Source organism: Coregonus lavaretus (genome assembly GCF_964263955.1).
Source record: "Coregonus lavaretus genome assembly, chromosome: 29".
NCBI lineage: Eukaryota > Metazoa > Chordata > Actinopteri > Salmoniformes > Salmonidae > Coregonus > Coregonus lavaretus.
This window is the reverse complement of record NC_140016.1, coordinates 19417813-19442516: the sequence shown is the minus strand read 5'-3', so window position 1 is coordinate 19442516 and position 24704 is coordinate 19417813. Positions and strand designations below refer to the sequence as shown.

The 24704-nt window shown below is 40.7% G+C and overlaps 2 protein-coding genes across 2 annotated transcripts; both read left to right on the top strand.

The window, feature by feature from the left end:
- On the top strand, positions 1 to 8060 carry LOC311104592 (uncharacterized protein; the record flags this gene model as incomplete). Its single annotated transcript, XM_084146467.1, has 3 exons — positions 1 to 2400; positions 5461 to 5465; positions 5657 to 8060. The coding sequence occupies 3 exons, from the start codon at positions 1 to 3 to the stop codon at positions 8058 to 8060; spliced, it is 4809 nt and encodes a 1602-aa protein (XP_084002593.1).
- Positions 8061 to 9740: 1680 nt separating this feature from the next.
- On the top strand, positions 9741 to 23285 carry LOC311104591 (protocadherin beta-15-like; the record flags this gene model as incomplete). Its single annotated transcript, XM_084146466.1, has 5 exons — positions 9741 to 12140; positions 20432 to 20441; positions 22201 to 22421; positions 22534 to 22642; positions 22861 to 23285. 5 exons carry the CDS (start codon positions 9741 to 9743, stop codon positions 23283 to 23285), a joined length of 3165 nt encoding a protein of 1054 aa, XP_084002592.1.
- Between the last annotated feature and the right edge of the window lie 1419 nt (positions 23286 to 24704).

The following is a 24704-nucleotide window of genomic DNA, read 5'->3' as shown; positions in this document are numbered from 1 at the left end:
ATGCAGAACAAAGGATTCTCAATGGCAGGCCTGGTCTTCTGCTTTGCTTTCTTTCTTCTCACGCTGCACTCCGCCTATGGAGACGTGAGCTATTCTTTTCCGGAGGAGATGAAACGAGGATCTGTGATTGGAAATATAGCCAAGGATCTCGGGCTGGAGTCGAGGAGACTGTCCGCTCGTAAGGCCCGTATTGATACCGAAGGGAACCAAAACCGGTGTTGTGACATTAATCTGAGTACCGGGGATTTGATTGTTGCGGAGATAATTGACAGAGATGGGCTTTGTGGCAAGAAGGCTTCCTGCGTTTTAAAACAGGAACTTGTATTGGAAAATCCTTTGGAGCTGCAACGTATTAGTCTTCATGTTCAAGATATAAATGATAACGCACCGCAATTTAAGGAAGAGGTGATTAAAATTGAAATAGCTGAATCGTCCGTCAAAGGAGCTCGCTTTTTGCTAGATGAGGCTCGTGATGCGGATATAGGACGGAACAATGTTCAAAGCTATACACTTGAAAGGAATGACCATTTCATTTTGAATGTTAATACAAAAAGTGGTGGACGGAAATATGCCGAATTAGTCTTAGACAAAGAGCTAGACCGTGAAAAACAGCAGGAATTGAAATTATTACTCACAGCTGTGGATGGAGGCACTCCGCAGAGATCAGGTACTGTAGTCATACACGTCACTGTACTGGATGCTAACGATAATGCCCCAGTGTTTAGCCAGGCCGTGTATAAAGCCAGTCTGCCTGAAAACTCTCCTTTAGATACTCTTGTAATTACAGTGAGCGCCAGTGATTTAGACGAGGGACCCAATGGCGAGGTTATGTATGATTTTGACCATGTTTCAGATGAAAATAACGTTGTATTTTCTCTGGATCATAAAAAGGGAGAACTAAGAGTTATTGGGTCTCTGGATTATGAACATGAGTCATCATATGAAATGCAGATAACCGCCAAGGATGGTTTAGGATTAGCATCTTCCTCTACATTGATAATAGAAATCACAGATATTAATGACAACACTCCTGTGATATATCTAAAATCTCTGACTAGCCCCATACCTGAGAACGCGTCACCTGGTACAGAGGTGGGCATCATTAACGTGCAGGATAGAGATTCTGAGAATAACCGACAGGTGCGCTGCTCCATTCAGCAAAACGTTCCTTTTAAGCTGGTGCCATCCATCAAAAACTACTATTCTCTGGTGACAACGGGCGAACTGGACCGGGAACTAGTTTCTGATTACAACATTACAATCACTGCCACCGACGAGGGCTCTCCACCTCTGTCCTCCTCTAAAAGTGTTCAGTTATCTGTAGCTGACGTCAACGACAACCCACCTGTGTTTGAGGAACAGTCCTATAAAGCCCACGTGACTGAAAATAACAAACCCGGTGCCCCCGTGTGTTCCGTTACTGCACGAGACCCAGACTGGAGACAGAACGGAACAGTGATTTATTCTCTCTTACCCGGTGAGGTGAACGGTGTTCCGGTGTCTTCGTTTTTATCCGTTAACGGAGACACGGGGGTGATCCACGCTGTGAGGTCGTTTGATTATGAGCAGTTCAGGAGTTTTAAAGTCCACGTGGTGGCCAGAGACAACGGTTCTCCTCCACTCAGCAGCAACATCACCGTCAGTGTGTTCATAACGGATGTGAATGACAACGCTCCTCAGATACTATACCCCGCCCTGGAGGGGAACTCCTTCATAACCGAGCTGGTCCCCAAAGCTGCGCACCGTGGCTCTCTGGTTTCCAAGGTGATAGCGGTGGACGCGGACTCCGGCCAGAACGCCTGGCTGTCTTATCATATAGTCAAATCCACTGATACGGGGCTTTTCACTATTGGTCTCCACAGCGGAGAGATCAGGACACAGCGGGACATTTCTGAATCTGACAGCATGAAACAGAACCTTATTGTGTCAGTGAAAGATAACGGACAGCCCTCTCTCTCTGCCACCTGTACCATGTATTTAGTGATTTCTGATAACTTGGCTGAAGTGCCAGAACTGAAAGATATCTCTTATGATGAGAGCAATTCCAAACTCACCTCTTATCTGATCATCGCGCTGGTGTCCGTCTCCACCTTTTTCCTCACCTTCATTATTGTCATCCTGGCCGTGAGGTTTTGCTGCAGGAGAAAGCCCAGACTGTTGTTTGATGGAGCGGTCGCCATCCCCAGCGCGTTTCTCCCTCCCAACTACGCAGAGGTGGATGGCGCGGGAACTCTCCGCAGTACTTACAATTATGACGCATACCTGACTACGGGTTCGCGCACAAGTGACTTCAAGTTCCTCACATCTTACAATGACAACACGCTGCATGCGGACCAGACTCTGAGAAAAACTCCTACAGACTTTGCTGAAGAACTTGAAGATTCCGATGGGTCCCCAGAGGTAGGCGTTTACCATTAATAGATTTGGCAATAATGAGGCTCTGTAGCAGTGGCGATTTTAGCATGTAAATCTTGGTGGGGCAAACTCAACTTTTTTCTTTAGATGCATGCCAGCAAAGCCACTACACAACACAACACAACACATCACTAAACAATACATTAATGGCACTATAACAGTGACAAACGGTGCCCACAAACTGTTAGCGCCTACATAAAGCTGTCCCAACAGCAGAACTTTCCTTTCAGCACCATGGAGTGAATCCTTACCACTGCTACACCTGTCTATCAGCGAAGCCTTGTCTGGCAGCGAAACAGTTCATTCAGCCTCATTTACTGCCTTTAAAAAAAGCATAGTTGATATGGCTGACTTGCTTAAACAAATGTGGTTTCTACTGACAATTGATACGTACAAATTATGGCATAAGGGGACGACAAGCGGATATGAGGCAATCCGTAATTTCGATTAAGACATTAATGAGCGAGCTAAGACGGATGTAGTCAATATAACTATTTGTTCAGCACTTTTGAAATGTACGGTGACAGATTTCAGAACACGGCCGTTCTTACAGTATTCTCCCTGTACACCAAGTCAGAACCATGGGATATATAAACCGGGCATATAAGCAGACAATAAAAGCTCTTACAATATTCAATGATGACATTTCTCTAAAACAGGCTATGGGCTACATGTGCACCACCAAGTCAGAACAGTAGGCTAAGTTATGAGGGGAAAAGGGACCAAATTATTAGGGTGAGGCACATGGGCTACTAACAGCTTACTACACAACATACACTTAGTATTACTTTCTTAGTTACAGTATACTGTATATATCTCTCTGGCATATTACATCATTTATGTAGCAGCATACAATACATTTTTGGACTCACAGTTGTGCTGAGCTCACTTGAACAGGAAGGTGGCACGGCGGTCCTTCTTGTGGGCAAATTTTGTCATTAAACTTTGTCATCAAAGTCTAGCTTTCTCTGGGTTTGTGGTGCATTCACGACAACTGGGAACTCTGAAAAAAACAAGGTGGAATCATGACTTCAGTGATCTTCAGGTCGGAGCTCTAGAAAGAGGCCCGAGTTCCCGACTTGGAATTCTGAGTTGGATGAGTGTTCAAAACGTATTTTCCCAGTCGGAGCTCGTTTTTTTTCAGAGTTCCCAGTTCTTGAACTCACTGAAGTCTGAGATTTCCCAGTTCCAAGTTTCCAGTTGTTTTGAACGTGGCAGAAGTCATGCTGTCTTGACAGCATGGCCGATGTATTCAATCTTTTCTGGCCCATGGTGTTGTGTGTGAATGTTTATCCTTTTAAGCTTGGAAAAGATACCCTTAAACCCAGACTTGGACCACACACCCTCTCCACTGAATAGCAGGCAGGGATAGGGATTGTTTTGCAACGCTTGCAGTTAGCTACTGATTCCTTCCAAACCACTCATTGTTGAATTTACGATTTCCGACTTGTTGTGTAATGTTTATGTCTAATGGCCGATGTGCACCGATACATTTTATCTATAATTTATCTTCATATGACAAGGATTGAAAAGGATTTGCCAGTAGGTTGTTGACTTGAATCATGATGGTGACTGCTTGTCAAGTTTGCTAGCTAAGATTTTGAAAGTATGATGTTGTCATGATCAGTCAAATCAAAGCTAAGGTAGATATAATGTGATTTGACGTAATTGTATCTGTGGCCAATGACCTTGAGCCTTCTTGGATGGGCATTTCTAATGTAACTCTATGGCAGCACCCAAGGGGCTTGAATTTTCAAGCTCTCCCTGTAGATTTTGCGGTGAGGTAGTGTCCCCATGAGTGACAGAACACTGAGCTAGTCACGGCACAACTAGAGAAGATTACCAACCCCTACGCTCTGTATTCTCCGCTGGCTGCCCATCCACCACAGAAAGCACTGAGCTAGGCTGAAACACCTGCATTTTGGAGCTGCCTTACTCAAGAAAGCAAAAATGAGGCCATGTTCATATGCGGCTTTATTAACTCAATAAAATGGTTTTACTTTGTTTGAAAACTGAAATGTGGCACGTATTAATACAGAAATAGCATGCAAAACAGGCAACAACAACAACAAAAAAACATGTATTTTTTTTTTTTTTGCTAAACAGGTGAGGCTCAAAACAGGTGGGGCTCTGTAGCAGGTTTTACACTTGCAGTTAAAGGATTTTCGGCCACAATTTCTAAACTGTTTTTGTGATTCATAATGAAAGCACTATTTCCACAGGTCTTATATATTTAGAATTGCATTCATTATCTGTCCCATGTTTGTATTTTCAAATATGGTGGATGTGTTGTATTTTCTGCTTTGAAATCAACCCTCCTCATTTTAAGGCAGACATTGCAGATTATATTATGTTCTTTGCATTGTGTTTGGGTACATTTGGTTTGGGATTGATAAACGAAGTGTTTTTTCTCCCTCATAGCCTACTGCACAGTTTTAATATTACAGAGAGCATGTTATAGCCTGGTTCTAGTTGGAACCGTTAATTGTATGTACACTCAGAAGGTATGGCAAACGAAAAACGTGTAGAGAGCACAATGTTGAGAAAAGAACTGAAGTGTAGCCGAGTGTCGCTGACCATGGTGTTGAAACGCTCTGTTTGTTCTGTAAAGCCTGTAGCGTCTATTTTTTGGGATTGACAGTAGGCCTAACCTATCACTTATTTCCTTGACAGTTCTACTCACTGGATTTCTGCATTTTACCAATGAGTGCCAGATGAGAGACAGAACGACCCTGCACCTCCGATATGTGCATTTTACTTGTCTCTTCAGACTTTATAGGCCTAGCTACCATTTTGTAATGTAGTAGTTTTTTTCTACCTGGCATAACCTTAACTCGAGAGTGTGAATGGTTTTAGGGAAATGAGTGCTTGTGGTTTTATGTTGTTTCATGTGCCTATTTGAATATCCCCATATGCTGGGGGCATACATCATGTTTCCAATGTTTACCTACTACTTTTATTTAAATGTATTTAGCACAATGTCAACGTATATGTGTAAACTATGTGTAATGTTTAAAGGGTACTCACAGTGTCGCTGTTCACTAGAGGAGGTAGAATAGATATAGATCTCCACCCACTGGTGTTGTCATTGACAAAGCTCTGGTGCCATTTCACTGCAGAAAAGAGTAGAGGTAGACTAACATATATTTTGTTGATAATATAGGGTATTTTCATGGTTTTGTCGAATAACATTTCCTTACATCGATCTGTCTAACTGTATGGTGGATATTTGACGTTTTAGTCTAAGGATGGGAAACAAAGGATTCTCGGTGACAGGCTTGGTCTGCGGCGTTGTTTTCTTTCTTCTACCGCTGAACTCCGCCTATGGAGACGTGAGCTATTCTTTTCCGGAGGAGATGAAACGCGGATCTGTTATTGGAAATATAGCCAAGGATCTCGGGCTGGAGGCGAGCAGACTGTCCGCTCGTAAGGCCCGTATTGATACCGAAGGGAACCGAAAACGGTATTTTGACATTAATCTGAGTAACGGGGATTTAACCGCTGCAGAAAGGATGGACAGAGAGGGGCTTTGTGGCAAGAAGGCTACGTGCGTTTTAAAACAGGAACTTGTATTGGAGAATCCTTTGGAGCTGCGCCGTATTACTCTTCATGTTCAAGATATTAATGACAATTCGCCACAATTTAATGAGGGTATGATAGATTTAGAGATAAGCGAATCAGCGGAGAAAGGTTCTCGTTTTTTATTAGGAGGGGCCCATGACGCGGACATCGGGCAGAACTCAGTTCAAATATACACTCTAGAAAAGAATGACAATTTTGTGTTGTCCATTGATAGTAACAATGTTGAGCTTGTTCTAGACGAAAAGCTTGATCGTGAAAGAAAGCAGGAAATTAAATTATTGCTTACAGCGATGGACGGAGGCACTCCGAAGAGATCAGGTACTGTAGTCATACACGTCACAGTACTGGATGCTAACGATAATGCCCCAGTGTTTAGACAGGCCGTATATAAAGCCAGTCTGCCTGAAAACTCTCCTTTAGATACTGTAGTGGTTACAGTGAGTGCCACAGATGCAGACGAGGGAGTGAATGGAGAAGTTACATATGATTTCGATCATATTTCAGATGAGGATAAGAAAGTATTTTCTATAGACCATAAGGGAGGAATAATTAAAGTTATCGGTGCTGTTGACTTTGAAGAGGTTCCATCGTTTGAGCTGCGCATCAAAGCGAAGGATGGTTTAGGGTTAGCATCATATGTCAAAGTCATTATAGACATCACAGATATTAATGACAACGCCCCTGTGATTTATCTAAAATCTCTGACTAACCCCATACCTGAGAACGCGTCACCTGGTTCAGAGGTGGGCATCATTAACGTCCAGGATAGAGACTCTGAGAATAACCGACAGGTCCGCTGCTCCATTCAGCAAAACGTTCCTTTTAAGCTGGTGCCATCCATCAAAAACTACTATTCTCTGGTGACAACGGGCGAACTGGACCGGGAACTAGTGTCTGATTACAACATTACAATCACTGCCACCGACGAGGGCTCTCCACCTCTGTCCTCCTCTAAAAGTATTCAGTTATCTGTAGCTGACGTCAACGACAACCCACCTGTGTTTGAGGAACAGTCCTATAAAGCCCACGTGACTGAAAATAACAAACCCGGTGCCCCCGTGTGTTCCGTTACTGCACGTGACCCAGACTGGAGACAGAACGGAACAGTGATTTATTCTCTTTTACCTGGTGAAGTGAACGGTGTCCCGGTGTCCTCGTTTTTATCCGTTAACGGAGATACGGGGGTGATCCACGCTGTGAAGTCGTTTGATTATGAGCAGTTCAGGAGTTTTAAAGTCCAGGTGGTGGCCAGAGACAACGGTTCTCCTCCTCTCAGCAGCAACGTCACCGTCAGTGTGTTCATAACGGATGTGAATGACAACTCTCCTCAGATACTATACCCCGCCACGGTGGGGAACTCCTTCATGACCGAGCTGGTCCCCAAAGCTGCGCATGGGGGCTCTCTGGTTTCCAAGGTGATAGCAGTGGACGCGGACTCCGGCCAGAACGCCTGGCTGTCCTATCATATGGTCAAATCCACTGATTTGGGACTTTTCACTATTGGTCTCCACAGCGGAGAGATCAGGACACAGCGGGATATTTCTGAATCTGACAGCATGAAACAGTATCTTATTGTGTCAGTGAAAGACAACGGACAGCCCTCTCTCTCTGCCACCTGTACCATGTATTTAGTTATTTCTGATAACTTGGCTGAAGTGCCAGAAATGAAAGATATCTCTTATGATGAGAGCAATTCCAAACTCACCTTTTATCTGATCATTGCGCTCGTGTCCGTCTCCACCTTTTTCCTCACCTTCATTATTGTCATCCTAGCCGTGAGGTTTTGCTGCAGGAGAAAGCCCAGACTGTTGTTTGATGGAGCTGTCGCCATCCCCAGCGCGTTTCTCCCTCCCAACTACGCAGAGGTGGATGGCGCGGGAACTCTCCGCAGTACTTACAATTATGACGCATACCTGACTACGGGTTCGCGCACAAGTGACTTCAAGTTCCTCACATCTTACAATGACAACACGCTGCATGCGGACCAGACACTGACAAAAACTCCAACATACTTTGCTGAAGAACTTGACGACTCCGACGGGTCCCCAGAGGTAGGCCTTTAATGCAAATAATAAATATACATTCGATTTGATTTTAGGCCTATATGACAGGATTAAGTCTATATTATTATACAATTGCAGCTAATATGCTTTGTGTAATCACTTTTTTCTGGAGAAACCACTTTTCGTCATTACCCCAGCTTGACTATAAGGCAAGTTATTTATGCTTCAGTTCCATGTAATTTGAAATGTTTTAGATTATTATTTAAATCCCCTCTCAATTGAATTGAGAAATCCCGAGGTGCTATTTTATAAGTGGTTTGCTTGAGTTATAATGTGGTATGCTCTTTTTGTGATTGACAGAATCGGTAGGTTTTTCACACAATAGCCTATTCTTCACAGTTTTGTGATTAGGGGCGTACTAACAATTAATTGCTATTATGTTTTTGGCACTGGAGGAGTGAAAGCCTGTTTGAAAAGAGGTTAGAAAAGAGAAATACTGTGTGTGGAGAGTTAGTTATTTGTTCGACATTTTGCAGGATGAAATCTCTTGAGATGCACCTTCTCGGTTTAAAGAATGTCCAAATAAAAAAAATCCCCCCAAAAACAAACAATACTTATTAACAAGAATAATATGGCAACTACTGTCTAATAATAATAATAATAATAATAATAATAATAATAATAATAATAATAATAATGATAATAATAATAACATTGAAATAATAATAATAGTAGTAATAATAATAATAATAAAACGTACATTATGAGCATAAAAAAAGTTGTTGTAGACCTACTAATAAGCCTACAACTAATAAAAAATACTAATACAACTAACGCTAAGTAGGCTGGCGATAATACATACATTCATATTTACAAATATCTTCGCATGGTGACGTTTCTACCAGTTAAAAACACAAACAGTTTGTTCTTAACATTAGAAAAATGTGATTTCTTAACTTCACTGAGTGATTTTAATTCCCTGATTTCTATAAGTAAATGATTCCAGTCAGTTGGGACTTCGTATTTATTAGTAACAGAGTCTTGAGAAAAGTGGTGTGAGAGTGTCTGAAGAGCAACGAGAGTCCTTGCTGTGTCGCTGTCCATGGTGCTGAAATGTCTAATATCCTATTTTAAACCAGTACGCTTTACTATTGATTGCTGTTTGACCGTCATATTCTTATTCCTTGCCATGCTCTGTTTTTTTCTATAGCAGTTATGAGATTGCTCTGGCTGACTAACCAGCATCGGATACATTGCATTGTTGACTCTTTTGCAGATGTGTTGTATTTTATATTCATAGTATACCTGATCTTAACTGATTAAAATAGAATGGGGGTGATTTTAATAATTTATGTTTCTATGGTATAATATCCTATCGTTTTCTGTGTTTCTCTTTCGTTTTCCAATAGTTAATTGACCAATTAAACTTACTTAAGGGTATTTATAAACACTTGTCAGTAAAACATTAAGAAAACTGTAAGTACATAATGTCATTTCTGTTGAGTACTCACAGTGTCGCTGTTCACCAGCTGTGTTTGATATGAATCTAGTTCTCCACCCACTGCTGTTATACTAGGCTCGGGTGCTCGGGTGTCATTCTGTAGAAAATATTGGACGCGGTCAGATTGCTTGAACATTTTGAGGATACTATTTTCATCAAACTGAATCTGTTTGTGGAATGCTTTTTTGTTTACATTGTATTGTCAAGGGTATATTGTGTTTTGACGTTTTAATCTCAGGATGGGGCACAAAGGATTCTCAGTGACGGGCCTGGTCTGCGGCTTTGCTTTCTTTATTGTAACACTACACTCCGCCTATGGAGAAGTGAGCATTTATTTTCCGGAGGAGATGAAACGCGGATCCGTTGTTGGAAATATAGCTAAGGATCTCGGGCTGGAGGCGAGCAGACTGTCCGCTCGTAAGGCCCGTATTGTTACCGAAGGGAACCACGAACGGTATTGTGACATCGATCTGAGTACGGGAGATTTGACTATAGCTGAAAGGATTGACAGAGAGGGGCTTTGTGGCAAGAAGGCTTCGTGCGTTTTAAAACAGGAACTTGTGCTTGAAGATCCGTTGGAGCTTCACCGTATTATTCTTCATGTTCAAGATATAAATGATAATTCCCCACAGTTTAGAAAGGATATTATCAAAATGGATATTAGTGAATCAGCAGTCAAAGGCGTTCGTTTTTCTCTAGATGAGGCCCATGATGCTGATATAGGACAGAATACGGTTCAGAGCTATACACTACAACGAAATGAACATTTTATTTTGAATGTCAAAACAAAAAGTGGTGGACGCAAATACAGCGAGTTAGTCTTAGACAAAGAGCTAGACCGTGAGGGGCAGCATGAAATAAAATTATTACTGACAGCGATGGACGGAGGCACTCCACAGAGATCAGGTACTGTAGTCATACACGTCACTGTACTGGATGCTAACGATAACACCCCAGTGTTTAGCCAGGCCGTCTATAAAGCCAGTCTGCCTGAAAACTCTCCTTTAGATACTGTAGTGGTTACAGTGAGTGCTACGGATGCAGATGAGGGATTGAATGGAGAAGTTACATATGAATTTGATGATGTTTCAGACGAAAATAGCAATGTATTTTCTCTTGATCATAAAACTGGAAAAATTACAGTTGTTGGGCCAGTAGATTATGAAAAGGAGTCTTCATATGAAATACAGATCAGTGCAAAGGATGGTTTAGGGTTAGCATCCTACTCTATATTGATAATAGACATCACTGATGTTAATGACAACGCCCCTGTGATATATCTACAATCTCTGACTAACCCCATACCTGAGAACGCGTCACCTGGTACAGAGGTGGGCATAATTAACGTGCAGGATAGAGACTCTGAGAATAACCGACAGGTCCGCTGCTCCATTCAGCAAAACGTTCCTTTTAAGCTGGTGCCATCCATCAAAAACTACTATTCTCTGGTGACCACGGGCGAACTGGACCGGGAACTAGTGTCTGATTACAACATTACAATCACTGCCTCCGACGAGGGCTCTCCACCTCTGTCCTCCTCTAAAAGTGTTCAGTTATCTGTAGCTGACGTCAACGACAACCCACCTGTGTTTGAGGAACAGTCCTATCAAGCCCACGTGATTGAAAATAACAAACCCGGTGCCCCCGTGTGTTCTGTTACTGCACGTGACCCAGACTGGAGACAGAACGGAACAGTGATTTATTCTCTTTTACCTGGTGAAGTGAACGGTGTCCCGGTGTCCTCGTTTTTATCCGTTAACGGAGATACGGGGGTGATCTACGCTGTGAGGTCATTTGATTATGAGCAGTTCAGGAGTTTTAAAGTCCACGTGGTGGCCAGAGACAACGGTTCTCCTCCGCTTAGCAGCAACATCACCGTCAGTGTGTTCATAACGGATGTCAATGACAACTCTCCTCAGATACTATACCCCGCCCCGGAGGGGAACTCCTTCATGACCGAGCTGGTGCCCAAAGCTGGGCATGGGGGCTCTCTGGTTTCCAAGGTGATAGCGGTGGACTCGGACTCCGGCCAGAACGCCTGGCTGTCCTATCATATAGTCAAATCTACTGATTCGGGACTTTTCACTATTGGTCTTCATAGCGGAGAGATCAGGACACAACGAGACATTTCTGAAACTGACAGCATGAAACAGAACCTTATTGTGTCAGTGAACGATAACGGACAGCCCTCTCTCTCTGCCACCTGTACCATGTATTTAGTGATTTCTGATAACTTGGCTGAAGTGCCAGAACTGAAAGATATCTCTTATGATGAGAGCAATTCCAAACTCACCTCATATCTGATCATCGCGCTGGTGTCCGTCTCCACCTTTTTCCTCACCTTCATTATTGTCATCCTGACCGTGAGGTTTTGCTGCAGGAAAAAGCCCAGACTGTTGTTTGACGGAGCGGTCGCCATCCCCAGCGCGTATCTCCCTCCGAACTACGCAGAGGTGGATGGCGCAGGAACTCTCCGCAGTACTTACAATTATGACGCATACCTGACGACGGGTTCGCGCACAAGTGACTTCAAGTTCCTCACATCTTACAATGACAACACGCTGCATGCGGACCAGACTCTGAGAAAAACTCCAACAGACTTTGCTGAAGAACTTGAAGATTCCAATGGCTCCCCAGAGGTAGGCGTTTACCATTAATAGATCTGGCAATAATGAGGCTCTGTAGCAGTGGCGATTTTAGCATGTAAATCTTGGTGGGGCAAACTCTACTTTTTTCTTTAGATGCATGCCAGCAAAGCCACTACACAACACAACACAACACATCACTAAACAATACATTAATTGCACTATAACAGTGACAAACGGTGCCCACAAACTGTTAGCGCCTACATAAAGCTGTCCCAACAGCAGAACTTTCCTTTCAGCACCATGGAGTGAATCCTTACCACTGCTACACCTGTCTATCAGCGAAGCCTTGTCTGGCAGCGAAACAGTTCATTCAGCCTCATTTACTGCCTTTAAAAAAAGCATAGTTGATATGGCTGACTTGCTTAAACAAATGTGGTTTTATTGTAAACAAAAATAGACTGTTGGTTTTATGTTTTATTAAATAGAGGCTATACTTTTTCATACATGTTCAGGTAACATGCTTTGCAAAACAATTAAAGCCTCAATTAGAGCAAGATGCTTTGTACAATTCATTTATTTCCTATAGAAAATCACATTTTTCACGGCAGTACATCATTATCTACATTGTCAGTCTTTAATTTCAACAGAAAAGAGACAAATGGTTGTTCAATGTGTTTTACAGAATACATTCTGTAGATTGCACTCCATTATAGGTAAAATGCTGACAAATACTGTTGTTCATTGTAATTGGAAGCCTCCTGTAAAAATTATTCTAACATGCTGTATTTTTTTTTACAGTAATAGCTTATGCCTACTGTAGATTACAATTTTCAGTTTCAGGCGCCAACGTCATGCGGTGGGTAAGATGCATGAAGCTCAGACTATTAATTCCTTACCCCGAATAGATTTACCCCTGATCGTAGATCTAAGATTGTAACCAATCCCAATGTTAACTCCATCTTCTTCTCTCTCTCTCTTTGTCTCTCTCGCGCCCAACACCCACCCTACACACACAGAGGCACATAATATACAGTAGGTTTTGAAGTAGTATTGTAATAATGCTTTTCTTTGGTTACACACATTGTTGTTTTTACAGTATCTTACAATAAAACTAACAGCAATGTACCGTAATAACTTTTTACAGTAAATAGCCATAAATCGCAATGCACTCTGGGTGATATTAGGCGTAACTGGTAAATGGTAAATTATCCCGTCAATTCCAATAAAACATTGGTTTAACAGTACATTACTATAAATAAGTTAAAATTTTACTATATTTCCACCTCACAAAATACATTAATATATTACCCGACCATATTTTTTGCTTGCCAAAAACCTTTTGACCACTAGTGGGTATGGTTGTTTCTGGCTCATTAACATATTTTGAGGCGTGCCTTGTAAGACGCTACTTTGTTGCACGGGTGAGTGAGAATGGTGTATCAATTTAACTGGTATGTGGTAGTAGTGCACCAACAATTAAATATATATAGGGGACTGATTGGAGTGGCAGCAGGCCTCCAACCTTAGTGGTTGAGTATTTGCCAAGTCCTTGGTCTGTTTTTCCCTGTAGTCACTGCAGGTTTGGAAGCCTTTGTTAAGTGCAAGTGATTTTAAACACTAATTATGTATACATATTTGTTTGATATGCTGTAATATGAAAACACAATATCTAGCAGCCAACCTGCTTGCACCAATCCCATGCAATTACACTAAAATACTGTAAAATACAAACCCTGCCTCCCCTCAATGAATTGAATTCATCCATCCATTCATTCATTCATTCATTACAATTAACATTAAAAGATTACAGTAAGATATTGGTAACATAAAATGGATTACAGTAACATGCTGTACTGTACATTTACGGCATTATACTGGCAGGATGATTACCAGCAAATTACAGTAATTATATAATAGTTGTGTTGCTATAATGATTACTGTAGGCTCATTCATTTAGAGTATAATTCTGTATTGTATAATAGAGCACTGTTTTTCTTACTGTAAAACATTTTAAATTACAGTATTCGCCTGGCAACTCTGCTGTCAATATAATTCTGTAAATTTACAGGGAAACGTTTGACAGTGTATAGGCAAGTTGATAGGCTCCAGGTTTGATGTAATTTGTAATGCAGCCTGTTAGAGGATTGTTTTGACCCACTCAGTTGAAGTGATAAATATTGAGGTGCTGACATAGGTTTTGACTTATGATTTGAATGTGATGGGGTCAGTGATTTTGTGCTTTCTTTTATTACTGTCACCTCCAAAATTATTGGTAACCTTGATAAAAAAGAGCAAAAAGACTGTATGAAATAAATAATACAAATACAGAGCTATATTGTGTGCAAAATTATATTCATTTATGCTACTATAATTGTTCAGATAAAGAGATTTTGTGTAACAAGTAAAAAACTATAATCTAAAAAACATTGGTGCCAAACTTTTGCCAGCCCTAAAGATTCACATGACTAAATCAAACTAAATTTAAATCTGCATTAACATTCTACTTTTTTAAGTTAATCTCATCTTAATTAACTGTATTGTGGCCTTCCATGGCTTCCTGTTTCCCTGGGGTATAAAAATGAGTTAACACGCATGTAAAGTCCCTTTGTCATCCATCACCATGGGGAAAGGCAAAGAACTCCCAAATGAAAAGAGACAAATGGTTGTTGACTTTCATATATCAGGCATTAGTTGTTGTTTTTTAACTACTGAAAAACCAAATATACCACTTACCACTATTAGGGCAACAATTAAAAAAGGAAGAGGACGCAAGTGTATCTTGTCCCCACACACAGTGAGGAAAACGGTTCGGGAGGCAAAGAAAAGTCCAAGGGCCACATTTGGAGAATTACAGAACTTGGTCAAATCTTGGGGTCACCAAACCAACAAATCTACAATTAGATGCCACCTCCATGCCAATGGGCTATTAGGAAGGGTTGCCATAAAAAGCATTTATTGAGAGCAACAAACAAATGTAAAAACTTGGAGTTTGCTAAACTGCATTGGCACTTGGATTGGAACCAGGTGCTATGGTCAGATTAGACGAAAAATAGAGCTCTTTGGCCAGGCAAACCAGTTTGGCCTCGAAAGAAGGATGCATATGCAGAAAATAACCTCATACCTACTATACATTATGGGGGTGGATCTTTGATGTTATGGGGCTGTTTCTTCCTCAAATAAGTGGTTAATTGACCATAAAATCATCATTTTGCAATGGCCATCTCAGTCTTCGGACTTGAACCCCATTGAAATCCTTTGGTTTGAATTAAAGAGGGCAGTCCGTAAGAGCAGATCTAAGGATATTGAGGATCTTGAAATATTATTTATGGAGGAATGGTATGAGATCCCTCTCAATGTGTTCTCCAATCTCATAATTGTTTTAATAGAAAAGGCTAAGACACTGTTATCCCTGCAAGGGGAGGGTGCAAAAAGAATTGAAAACAGGGGTGCCAATAATTTTGATACTTACTTTTTTGTGATTTTTTGTATTACTTGTTAAACAAAATATTTTCTCTGAACTGTTGTTTTAGTATAAAATCATATAATTTGCCAATTTTATTAGTGTACAAAAAATGAGCTCAGTATTTGTATTATTTATTTTATACAGTATTTTTTGCTAATCTTTATCACATACATGCATCACCGTTTTGAGGTTTCAGAAAATGGCTTGACAAAGGAGGTTTGCTCTGTTTCCTAGATTTAAATGTTTTGCTCCATGGGAAGAGGTTACAAAAGATGAATACTGTCTTTGTATAAGTGGTCTGGGTGTCTGAAGAGCAACTTGAGCAACCGTGTTGCTGTCCATGGTGCTGAACATCCACTTTCTGTTGATTATGCCTATTTAATAATGTCCATGTGCATGTGTACTCACTATGTCGCTGTTCACCAGCTGTGTTTGGATAGATCCAGTTCTCACTGCTGTTGTTACAAGGTTCAGGTGCCATTTAGCTGCAGAAAATAGTCCGACTGCATGCACATTTTGTGGAAATTATTTACATCAAACTGCATCTTTTGTTGAATAGTATTTGTTTACACGGCAGTATCTAGGGCTTTATGATTTTCGACCCTTTTAATCCCAGGATGGGGCACAATTCTCCGGGGTCCCCAGACGTAGGCTTGAAATGTGATAGACATGTTATAACTCTAGAGGCTCTCTAGCAGGTGTTTCACATGCAGTTAACATATTTTACAATATCTAAAGTGTTTTTGTGATTCATGATCAAAGCACAATTCCCACAGGACTAGTTTATTTCGAATTTCATTTATCTGTCCCATGCTCATATTTTCAATGCAGTTTTGCTCGACGTATGATTAATGTGTTTTATTTCATGCTTTGAAATCAAACCTACTAATTTCAAGGCTGTGTTTGCAAATTATATTATGTTGTTCGATTTGTGATTGGGTAAATTTGGTTTGGGAATGATAAATAATCTGGATTTTTCCTGGGATACTGCACAGTTTTAGTGTTACAGAGATCGTGTTATATATTTATTTAGTTTGTATTTATTTTACCCTTATTTTACTAGGTAAGTTGACTGAGAACACATTCTAATTTACAGCAATGACCTGGGGAATAGTTACAGGGGAGAGGAGGTGGGGTGAATGAGCCAATTGGAAGCTGGGGATGATTAGGTGTCCAATCCGAAAGACGGCACCCAAAATATATAGTTGGTTCTATTTGGAATAGTTTGATATGGGCCTTGTTGTAAGGCATTGCAAAAGAGCCAACAATTGAGCTATTTAGACAATTATGAGAAGTGTTGGAGCCTTTTTCTGCACTGTAACAGAGTTCCACTGTCCGTGCCGTGTTGCTGAAAAGATCGGTTTATTTTCTAAAGGATTTAGCGCCTTTTATTCTAGTTTGACAGCAGGGCTAGCCTATTACTTTCCTTCCTTTAGCATTTTTTATTCTAGTTTGACAGCAGGGCTAGCCTTTTATGCTCCTTCCTTTAGCGTGTTTTATTCCAGTTTGACAGCAGGGCTAGCCTATTACTTTCCTACTTTAGCGTGTTTTATTCCAGTTTGACAGCAGGGCTAGCCAATTACTCTCCTTCCGTTAGCGTGTTGTTTTATTCCAGTTTGACAGCAGGGCTAGCCAATTACTCTCCTTCCTTTAGCGTGTTTTATTCTAGTTTGGTAGCAGGGCTAGCCAATTACTCTCCTTCCTTTAGCGTGTTTTATTATAGTTTTCAGCAGGGCTAGCCTATTACTTTCCTTCCTTTAGCGTGTTGTGTTATAGTTTGACAGCAGTGCTAGCCTGTTACTTTCCTTCCTTTAGCGTGTTGTATTATAGTTTGACAGCAGGGCTAGCCTATTAATTTCCTTCCTTTAGCGTGTTGTATTATAGTTTGACAGCAGGGCTAGCCTATTAATTTCCTTCCTTTAGCGTGTTGTATTATAGTTTGACAGCAGGGCTAGCCTATTAATCCCCTTCCTTTAGCGTGTTGTATTATAGTTTGACAGCAGGGCTAGCCTGTTACTTTCCTTCCTTTAGCGTGTTGTATTATAGTTTGACAGCAGGGCTAGCCTGTTACTTTCCTTCCTTTAGCGTGTTGTATTATAGTTTGACAGCAGGGCTAGCCTATTACTTTCCTTCCTTTAGCGTGTTGTATTATAGTTTGACAGCAGGGCTAGCCTATTACTTTCCTTCCTTTAGCGTGTTGTATTATAGTTTGACAGCAAGGCTAGCCTATTAATTTCCTTCCTTTAGCGTGTTGTGTTATAGTTTGACAGCAGGGCTAGCCTATTACTTTCCTTCCTTTAGCGTGTTGTATTATAGTTTGACAGCAGGGCTAGCCTGTTACTTTCCTTCCTTTAGCGTGTTGTATTATAGTTTGACAGCAGGGCTAGCCTATTAATTTCCTTCCTCACCAGCTCTACTTACTTACTTTTCGCATTTTACTGATGAAGGCTAGTTGACTGAAAATAATTACACAGCAACTCTTTTTATATGCATTTTACCTCAATTTTGCCGAAGTTAGGCCTATAGCTACCTTTCTGTAGTGTAGTTTCTTCACCTACCTGACATTACCTTAACTCATTGTTTTACTCCAATTAGGGTTGGGGTGGTAGGATTAGGGTAAAATAATAAAGGATTTAAAAAAACATTTATACATATGGCGGATTGGAAATGATGCAGACAATTACATTGATAGAACCCACAATCTATCTGCAATATGAAATTACAAAAAAATACAAAACAATAATACAACAACAACAACAACAAATTATGAGCGCTAATAGTTTTTGTGAGATCAGTGTTTTATTTCTTTTTTTGTGGCTTTTTTTCTTCCCTTTTGCTGGGCGCGTACATGTTTCCAATGTTTCCAATGTTTGATGATACATACACAGTCTACCTACTACTTTTATTAAAATGTAGGCCTATTTAGACCAATGCCAGTGTGAATGGATAAATATATGTAATTTCTGAAGGGTACTCATAGTGTCGCTGTTCACCAGCGGAGGAAGAATGGAAATAGCTCTCCACCCATTGGTGTTGTCATTAGCAAAGCTCTGGTGCCATTTCACTGCAGAAAAGAGTAGAGGAAGGCAGTCAGACTGCACACATATTTTGTTTTAATAATCTAGTGAATGTTGATATTTTTGTGGAATACTTTTTCCTTACATCGATCTGTCTAACTATATATACATATATATATATATATATATGGATGTTATTCGAAGTCTAAGGATGCAGAACAAAGGATTCTCAATGGCAGGCCTGGTGTTCTGCTTTGCTTTCTTTCTTCTCACGCTGCACTTCGCCTATGGAGACGTGACCTATTCTTTTCCAGAGGAGATGAAAAGAGGATCTGTTATTGGAAATATAGCCAGTGATCTCGGGCTGGAGGCCTTTTTCCTTGGCCTCAATGTATTCTTCTCCTCCAATTCTTGGGATTCTTTTCTCAGCAGTTTTTCTCTTCTGTATCTTCATCTTTCCGAACCTCATTCTTCTCTTAGTTTCCAGACATCTCGGTTTTTTCTTACTTCTGGAGTTTTGGATTCATTTTCATTGTCGTTTCTGCTTGTCCTCTATCTATTATTCGTTCATCTTCATCTCTGATGCAATAATCACCCTCCTGGATGATCACTGGAAGCTGAGGATAAACATCCCTAAGCTCTACTTCCTTCTCATAAGGTGGGGGTCTTTTAGCTGAATCCGTATGTGAGAAAGGTGTACCAACTTCTGCCATTAGTTTTTTTGTCGCCTTCTCTTCCTTTAGCCTTTTCTCTATACCTTTGTTTATCTTATCGCTGGAATCTTTTATCAGTTTTTGTTTGAGAATGAAGGGCAACTTTTTTTTCATTTGCCGGATAACCTAGCAATACTTTAGTTAAAGGATTACTATTTTGTACTATAACAACAGGTGTAATTACCTTCATAGTCCTGATATCTTTTTCCCATTGTACCAACTCTTTTATATTCCTTTATTGTGAATTATTTTATTTTAGACTATATAGCCTATGGCTTCCCCCCTTTAATTATTAATATAAACTAATAAACTTTTTTAATCAATCAATAAAAACATGAATACTAAAAAAAATTAATTAAAAATGTCATTCAAAAAATATTTTTTAATTAAAAATATAAAATCAATTAAAAAATCAATTAAAAATCATGAATAATTAAAACACATTTTTTATTTCTATATCCTATCTTAACAATTTATCAATTAGTGGCTATCTTACCACAACCCATCCGGAAAGTAAATGCAAGTAGTCAACTTCAGACTACAATACCCATAAACCCCCTTGCTCTATAAGCACCCAATTATCTTAATTTTACAGAATAATGTCAGTAAAGTGATGCACAGAAACTCCAAAATGCAAATTTTTAATGAATCAGTATTTGCCAAGCCTCTGTGAAATTGTCATAACATCAAATATCCTGTAGGGGAAGATTTTGTAAACAGAACAGTACCAAAACCTTTTTGACTCGATCCTTGTCACGTGACGTACACGCCAGCCCCTCCTCTCTTTCTCTCTCTCTCTCTCCTCTCGTCCTATCATTCCTCTCATATGACAAAAGAGCATAGAAACAGACAAGAATTTAAAGTTTATACATTCACTGAGTTATTTCCAGCATTCAATATTCCTCCAGTCACATTCGCTATAAGAATTAACTCAGGAATAAACAGCTCAGTAACATTTTTATTTATTTTAATCCGTCATTTTATTTTATTTATTTTAATCCGTCAACATATATCTAATTTATAAATTCAATAGATCTGAACAAATAGTTTCATTTTCAAACAACAGCCGATGTAACAACTAGAAGATTCCATTCGTGTTAAAATCTCTCCTCTTTGTTCCCTCGTCTGTGTCTCTGTCTCCCCCTGCAGTGTAACAGAAGTATGACCCATTTACCCAAAATCCCCCTTGTTGTAGTTTAAGTAAACAACGTGTTGTAGTCTAGTGCCGTAAACTCCCCCGTTTTGTAGTGTAGTGTCGTAAAATTAAACGCATGCGCAATACATTTAACGATACGATTTCACCATGGACGCAGCTCCAGACAACAGAACGTTAGCATTCCGCTATAGCTCCTCTCTTTTACCCCTTATAGACAAACAATAACACTTAACAGTTCACAAGACACCAGGCACCAAGCCCAAGCTAACTAAACACATTTCTGATGGCTCGTCCCATTCCTATGGACCACCAAGGAAGAAATATTAATCATAACCCGCATCCAAAATTGGCATGTAGCATGAATTAGCATTAGCATTAGCATGTAGCATGAAGCATAATTAGCAGGCCACGTTAGCATTTCTCCCTCCGCTGTACCGTAAAATTCCATTTGTTAGCTAAATTTATGCTACCACGAGATCTGTGGAATCGACACGAGAGATTGCATCAAACAAGCCGTTCGTCAACAGCCAGCTGAGAGGCAATATATATCATCAATATACCACGGTCTCCAGCCCATCGGACTCACCTAAAACACATCTAACGCGTATCAGGATTTTCTGGCCCACCTTTAATAGGTCGCCTGTCTACCAGGGCTTTTCCCATGATTTACAGCGGCTCTAAGTTACATACACTTCTGCCTAGGCCTCATTCCTTATTCCTCTCTCAATCGATTGTTCTTGAACTGTTATTCAAGCAAAATCTCTCTATAGACACCCTATAGGCTCTCTCTCCCCCCTTTTGCGCTGTCTACCAGTGCAACCAAATTTATAATGATTAGCCAGACCCCCAGTTCTCAGCAATAACGCAACACAAGGCACACATCGTTCCTTTACACGGTACCTCTCCCCAGCGCACATACCCATAACCAGACGAACGAAACGCACACAAGACCGTGAGAAATCTCACCTTATGCCGGCGCCTTGAGCGAGAGTCACGTCGTTGCTCATGAATATAACACTGAAGAGACGCAGACCGTCCCTTTTCGTGACGCCATTCTGTTGTGTCGAGTAAATGTTGCTAGTCATTGCTGTAACAAAGGAGTCCGCTCATACTGAACTTTGATCATAAGGTTTATTCATATCACAAGGTTTCAGCATGAGTTACAGGTGTCAAGATCACCCGGAGAACGGCATCCCCCGAATTGCAATGGCCGCTCTAACCTCTTCTTCGCTTTTTACCCAGTATATATAATCTTCCCAAGATAAGGGTGGCTCCCTCTACTGTCCAATCCCCTGTCTACAACACACACTTCCTGTCTGTTGTATGTGGCGTTACACTAAAACATTCCCTCTTGACACTAAAATAAACATCCTCAAAGGTTCCACTTAAAACCATTAAGAAAGTCATAATCTTAATACACTACAATGGTTTAGGGTTAGCATCATAGACATCACAGATATGAATGACAACGCTCCTGTGATATATCTAAAATCTCTGACTAACTCCATACCTGAGAACGCATCACCTGGTACAGAGGTGGGCATCATTAACGTGCAGGATAGAGAGTCTGAGAATAACCGATAGGTCTGCTGCTCCATTCAGCAAAACGTTCCTTTTAAGCTGGTGCCATTAATCAAAAACGACTATTCTCTGGTGACCACGGGCGAACTGGATCGTGTGTCTGATTACAATATTACAATCACTGCCACCGACGAGGGCTCTCCACCTCTGTCCTCTTATAAAAGTATTCAGTTATCCGTAGCTGACGTCAACGACAACCCACCTGTGTTTGAGAAACAGTCCTATAAAGCCCAAGTGACTGAAAATTACAAACCCGGTACCTCCGTCTGTTCCGTTACTGCACGGGACCCAGACTGGAGACAGAACGGCACAGAGATTTATTCTCTCTTACCTGGTGAAGTGAATGGTGTCCCGGTGTCCTCGTTTTTATCCGTTGACGGAGACACAGGGGTGATCCATGCTGTGAGGTCGTTTGATTATGAGTAGTTCAGTAGTTTTGAACAGTTCTCCTCCGATCAGCAGCAATGTCACCGTTAGTGTGTTCATAACGGATGTGAATGACAACTCTCCTCAGATACTATACCCCGCCCCGGAGGGGAACTCCTTCATGACCGAGCTGGTCCCCAAAGCTGCACACTGGGGCTCCCTGGTTTCCAAGGTGATAGCGGTGAATGTGGACTCCGGCCAGAACGCCTGGCTGTCCTATCATATAGTCAAATCCACTGATCCGGGACTTTTCACTATTGATCTCCACAGCGGAGAGATCAGGACACAGTGGGACATTTCTGAATCTAACAGCATGAAACAGTACCTTATTGTGTCAGTTAAAGATAACATACAGCCCTCTCTCTCTCTGCCACCTGTACCATGTATTTATTGATTTCTGATAACTTGGCTGAAGTGCCAGAACTGAAAGATATCTCTTATGATGAGAGCAATTCCAAACTCACCTCTTATCTGATCATCGCGCTGGTGTCCGTCTCCACCTTTTTCCTCACCTTCATTATTGTCATCCTGGCCATGAGGTTTTGCCTCAGGAGAAAGCCCAGACTGTTGTTTGATGGAGCGGTCGCCATCCCCAGCGCATATCTCCCTCCCAACTACGCAGAGGTGGATGGCAAGGGAACTCTCCGCAGTACTTACAATTATGACGCATACCTGACGACGGGTTCGCGCACAAGTGACTTCAAGTTCGTCAGATCTTACAATGACAACACGCTGCCTGCGGACCAGACTCTGAGAAAAACTATAACAGACTTTGTTGAAGAACTTGACTATTCCGAAGGGTCCCCCTCAGAGGTAGGCCTTTATTGTACACAAATTTAGAGCTACGATGCATTGTACAATTATTGTTTTCTATAGACAATCACCTTTTTCATGGCAGTACATCATTATTCCATGTTTTTCTACACTGTTAGATTTTTCTGTAATTTCAACAGAAAATAAACACATGGTTGTTAAATGTGTTTTACAGAATAAATGCTGTAGATTGCACTGCATTATGTGTAAAATGCAGAACAATATTGCTATTAATTGTAATATGGAAGCCTCCTGTAAAACATAATGTATTTCTTAAAATGAATAGTTTATGCCAACTGTAGATTACCATTTTCCGTTTCAGGCGCCAACCTCATGCTTTCGGTTTGATGCATGAAGCTCAGACTCTGAATCATCTTACCCCAAATAGATTTGCCCCTGATCATAGATCTAAGATTGTTCCCAATCCCATTTTTAACTCCATCTCCCTCTCTTTCTTTGTCGCTCTCTCCCCCAACAGCCACCTCACACACACAGGCACATAATATACAGTAGGTTTAGAACTCTCCGGAGCACTTACAATTATGACTTTTACCTGACAACGGGTTCGCGCACAAGTGACTTCAAGCTCGTCAGTTCTTACAATGACAACACACTGCCCGCTGACCAGACTGACTCTAATGGGTCCCCTGAGGTAGGCCTGCAAATATAAATAATCTAGATCTGCTTTTAGACCTACATGATAGAATAGAGGCTATACTTCTTTTATATTTCAGCTAAAACTCTTTCCCCCTGGAGAAATCACTACTCCCAAGGACTTACTCTATTCCCTAGGTGGGCTATTTAGGCAGCAATATATGCTTCAGGTTTCATGCAATATATCATGTTTTAGATGATTCATTCCATCCCCTCACTATTTAACTGATAGCCTAAATCTTGAGATGCTGATGTACTTTGTTTGTGATGGGGTGTGTTTGTGATTGATATATTCGGTGGATTTTTCACATAGCCTACATGCTTCACAGTTTTGAGGTTTTAAAAAATGAGTTGATAATTTGAGTTTGGCACTGTTTTAGTGAATGTTTGTTTTGAAAGGGTTTAAAAAATATATAAATACTGTCTGTGGAGAGCTAGCCTATTTCTAAATGAGAGAAGCAGCATGCTAGTTTCTGAAGTGTAGTGCCATTAAAGTTAATTCATCATTACCTGTTTCCATTAACTTGCCCAGTGATTTTTTTTGTCAACATATTTTTTTTTTGCATAGAAAATAGACGTGGCAATTGCCTGCTAGGGTGCGTTTCTATTGAACTATCTTGTGTCGATAAAAACAGCTGGACGTAATGACGTCACACCTAAAACAACAACACTTTTTCACAAAAACCTACAGTGTGGAATACAAATCTAGTGGTTGAAGTGTTTCCATTACCCATTTAGACAAATTGCTCATTAATAAATTGTTGAAAGTCTGTATGCACTTCCACCTATCTG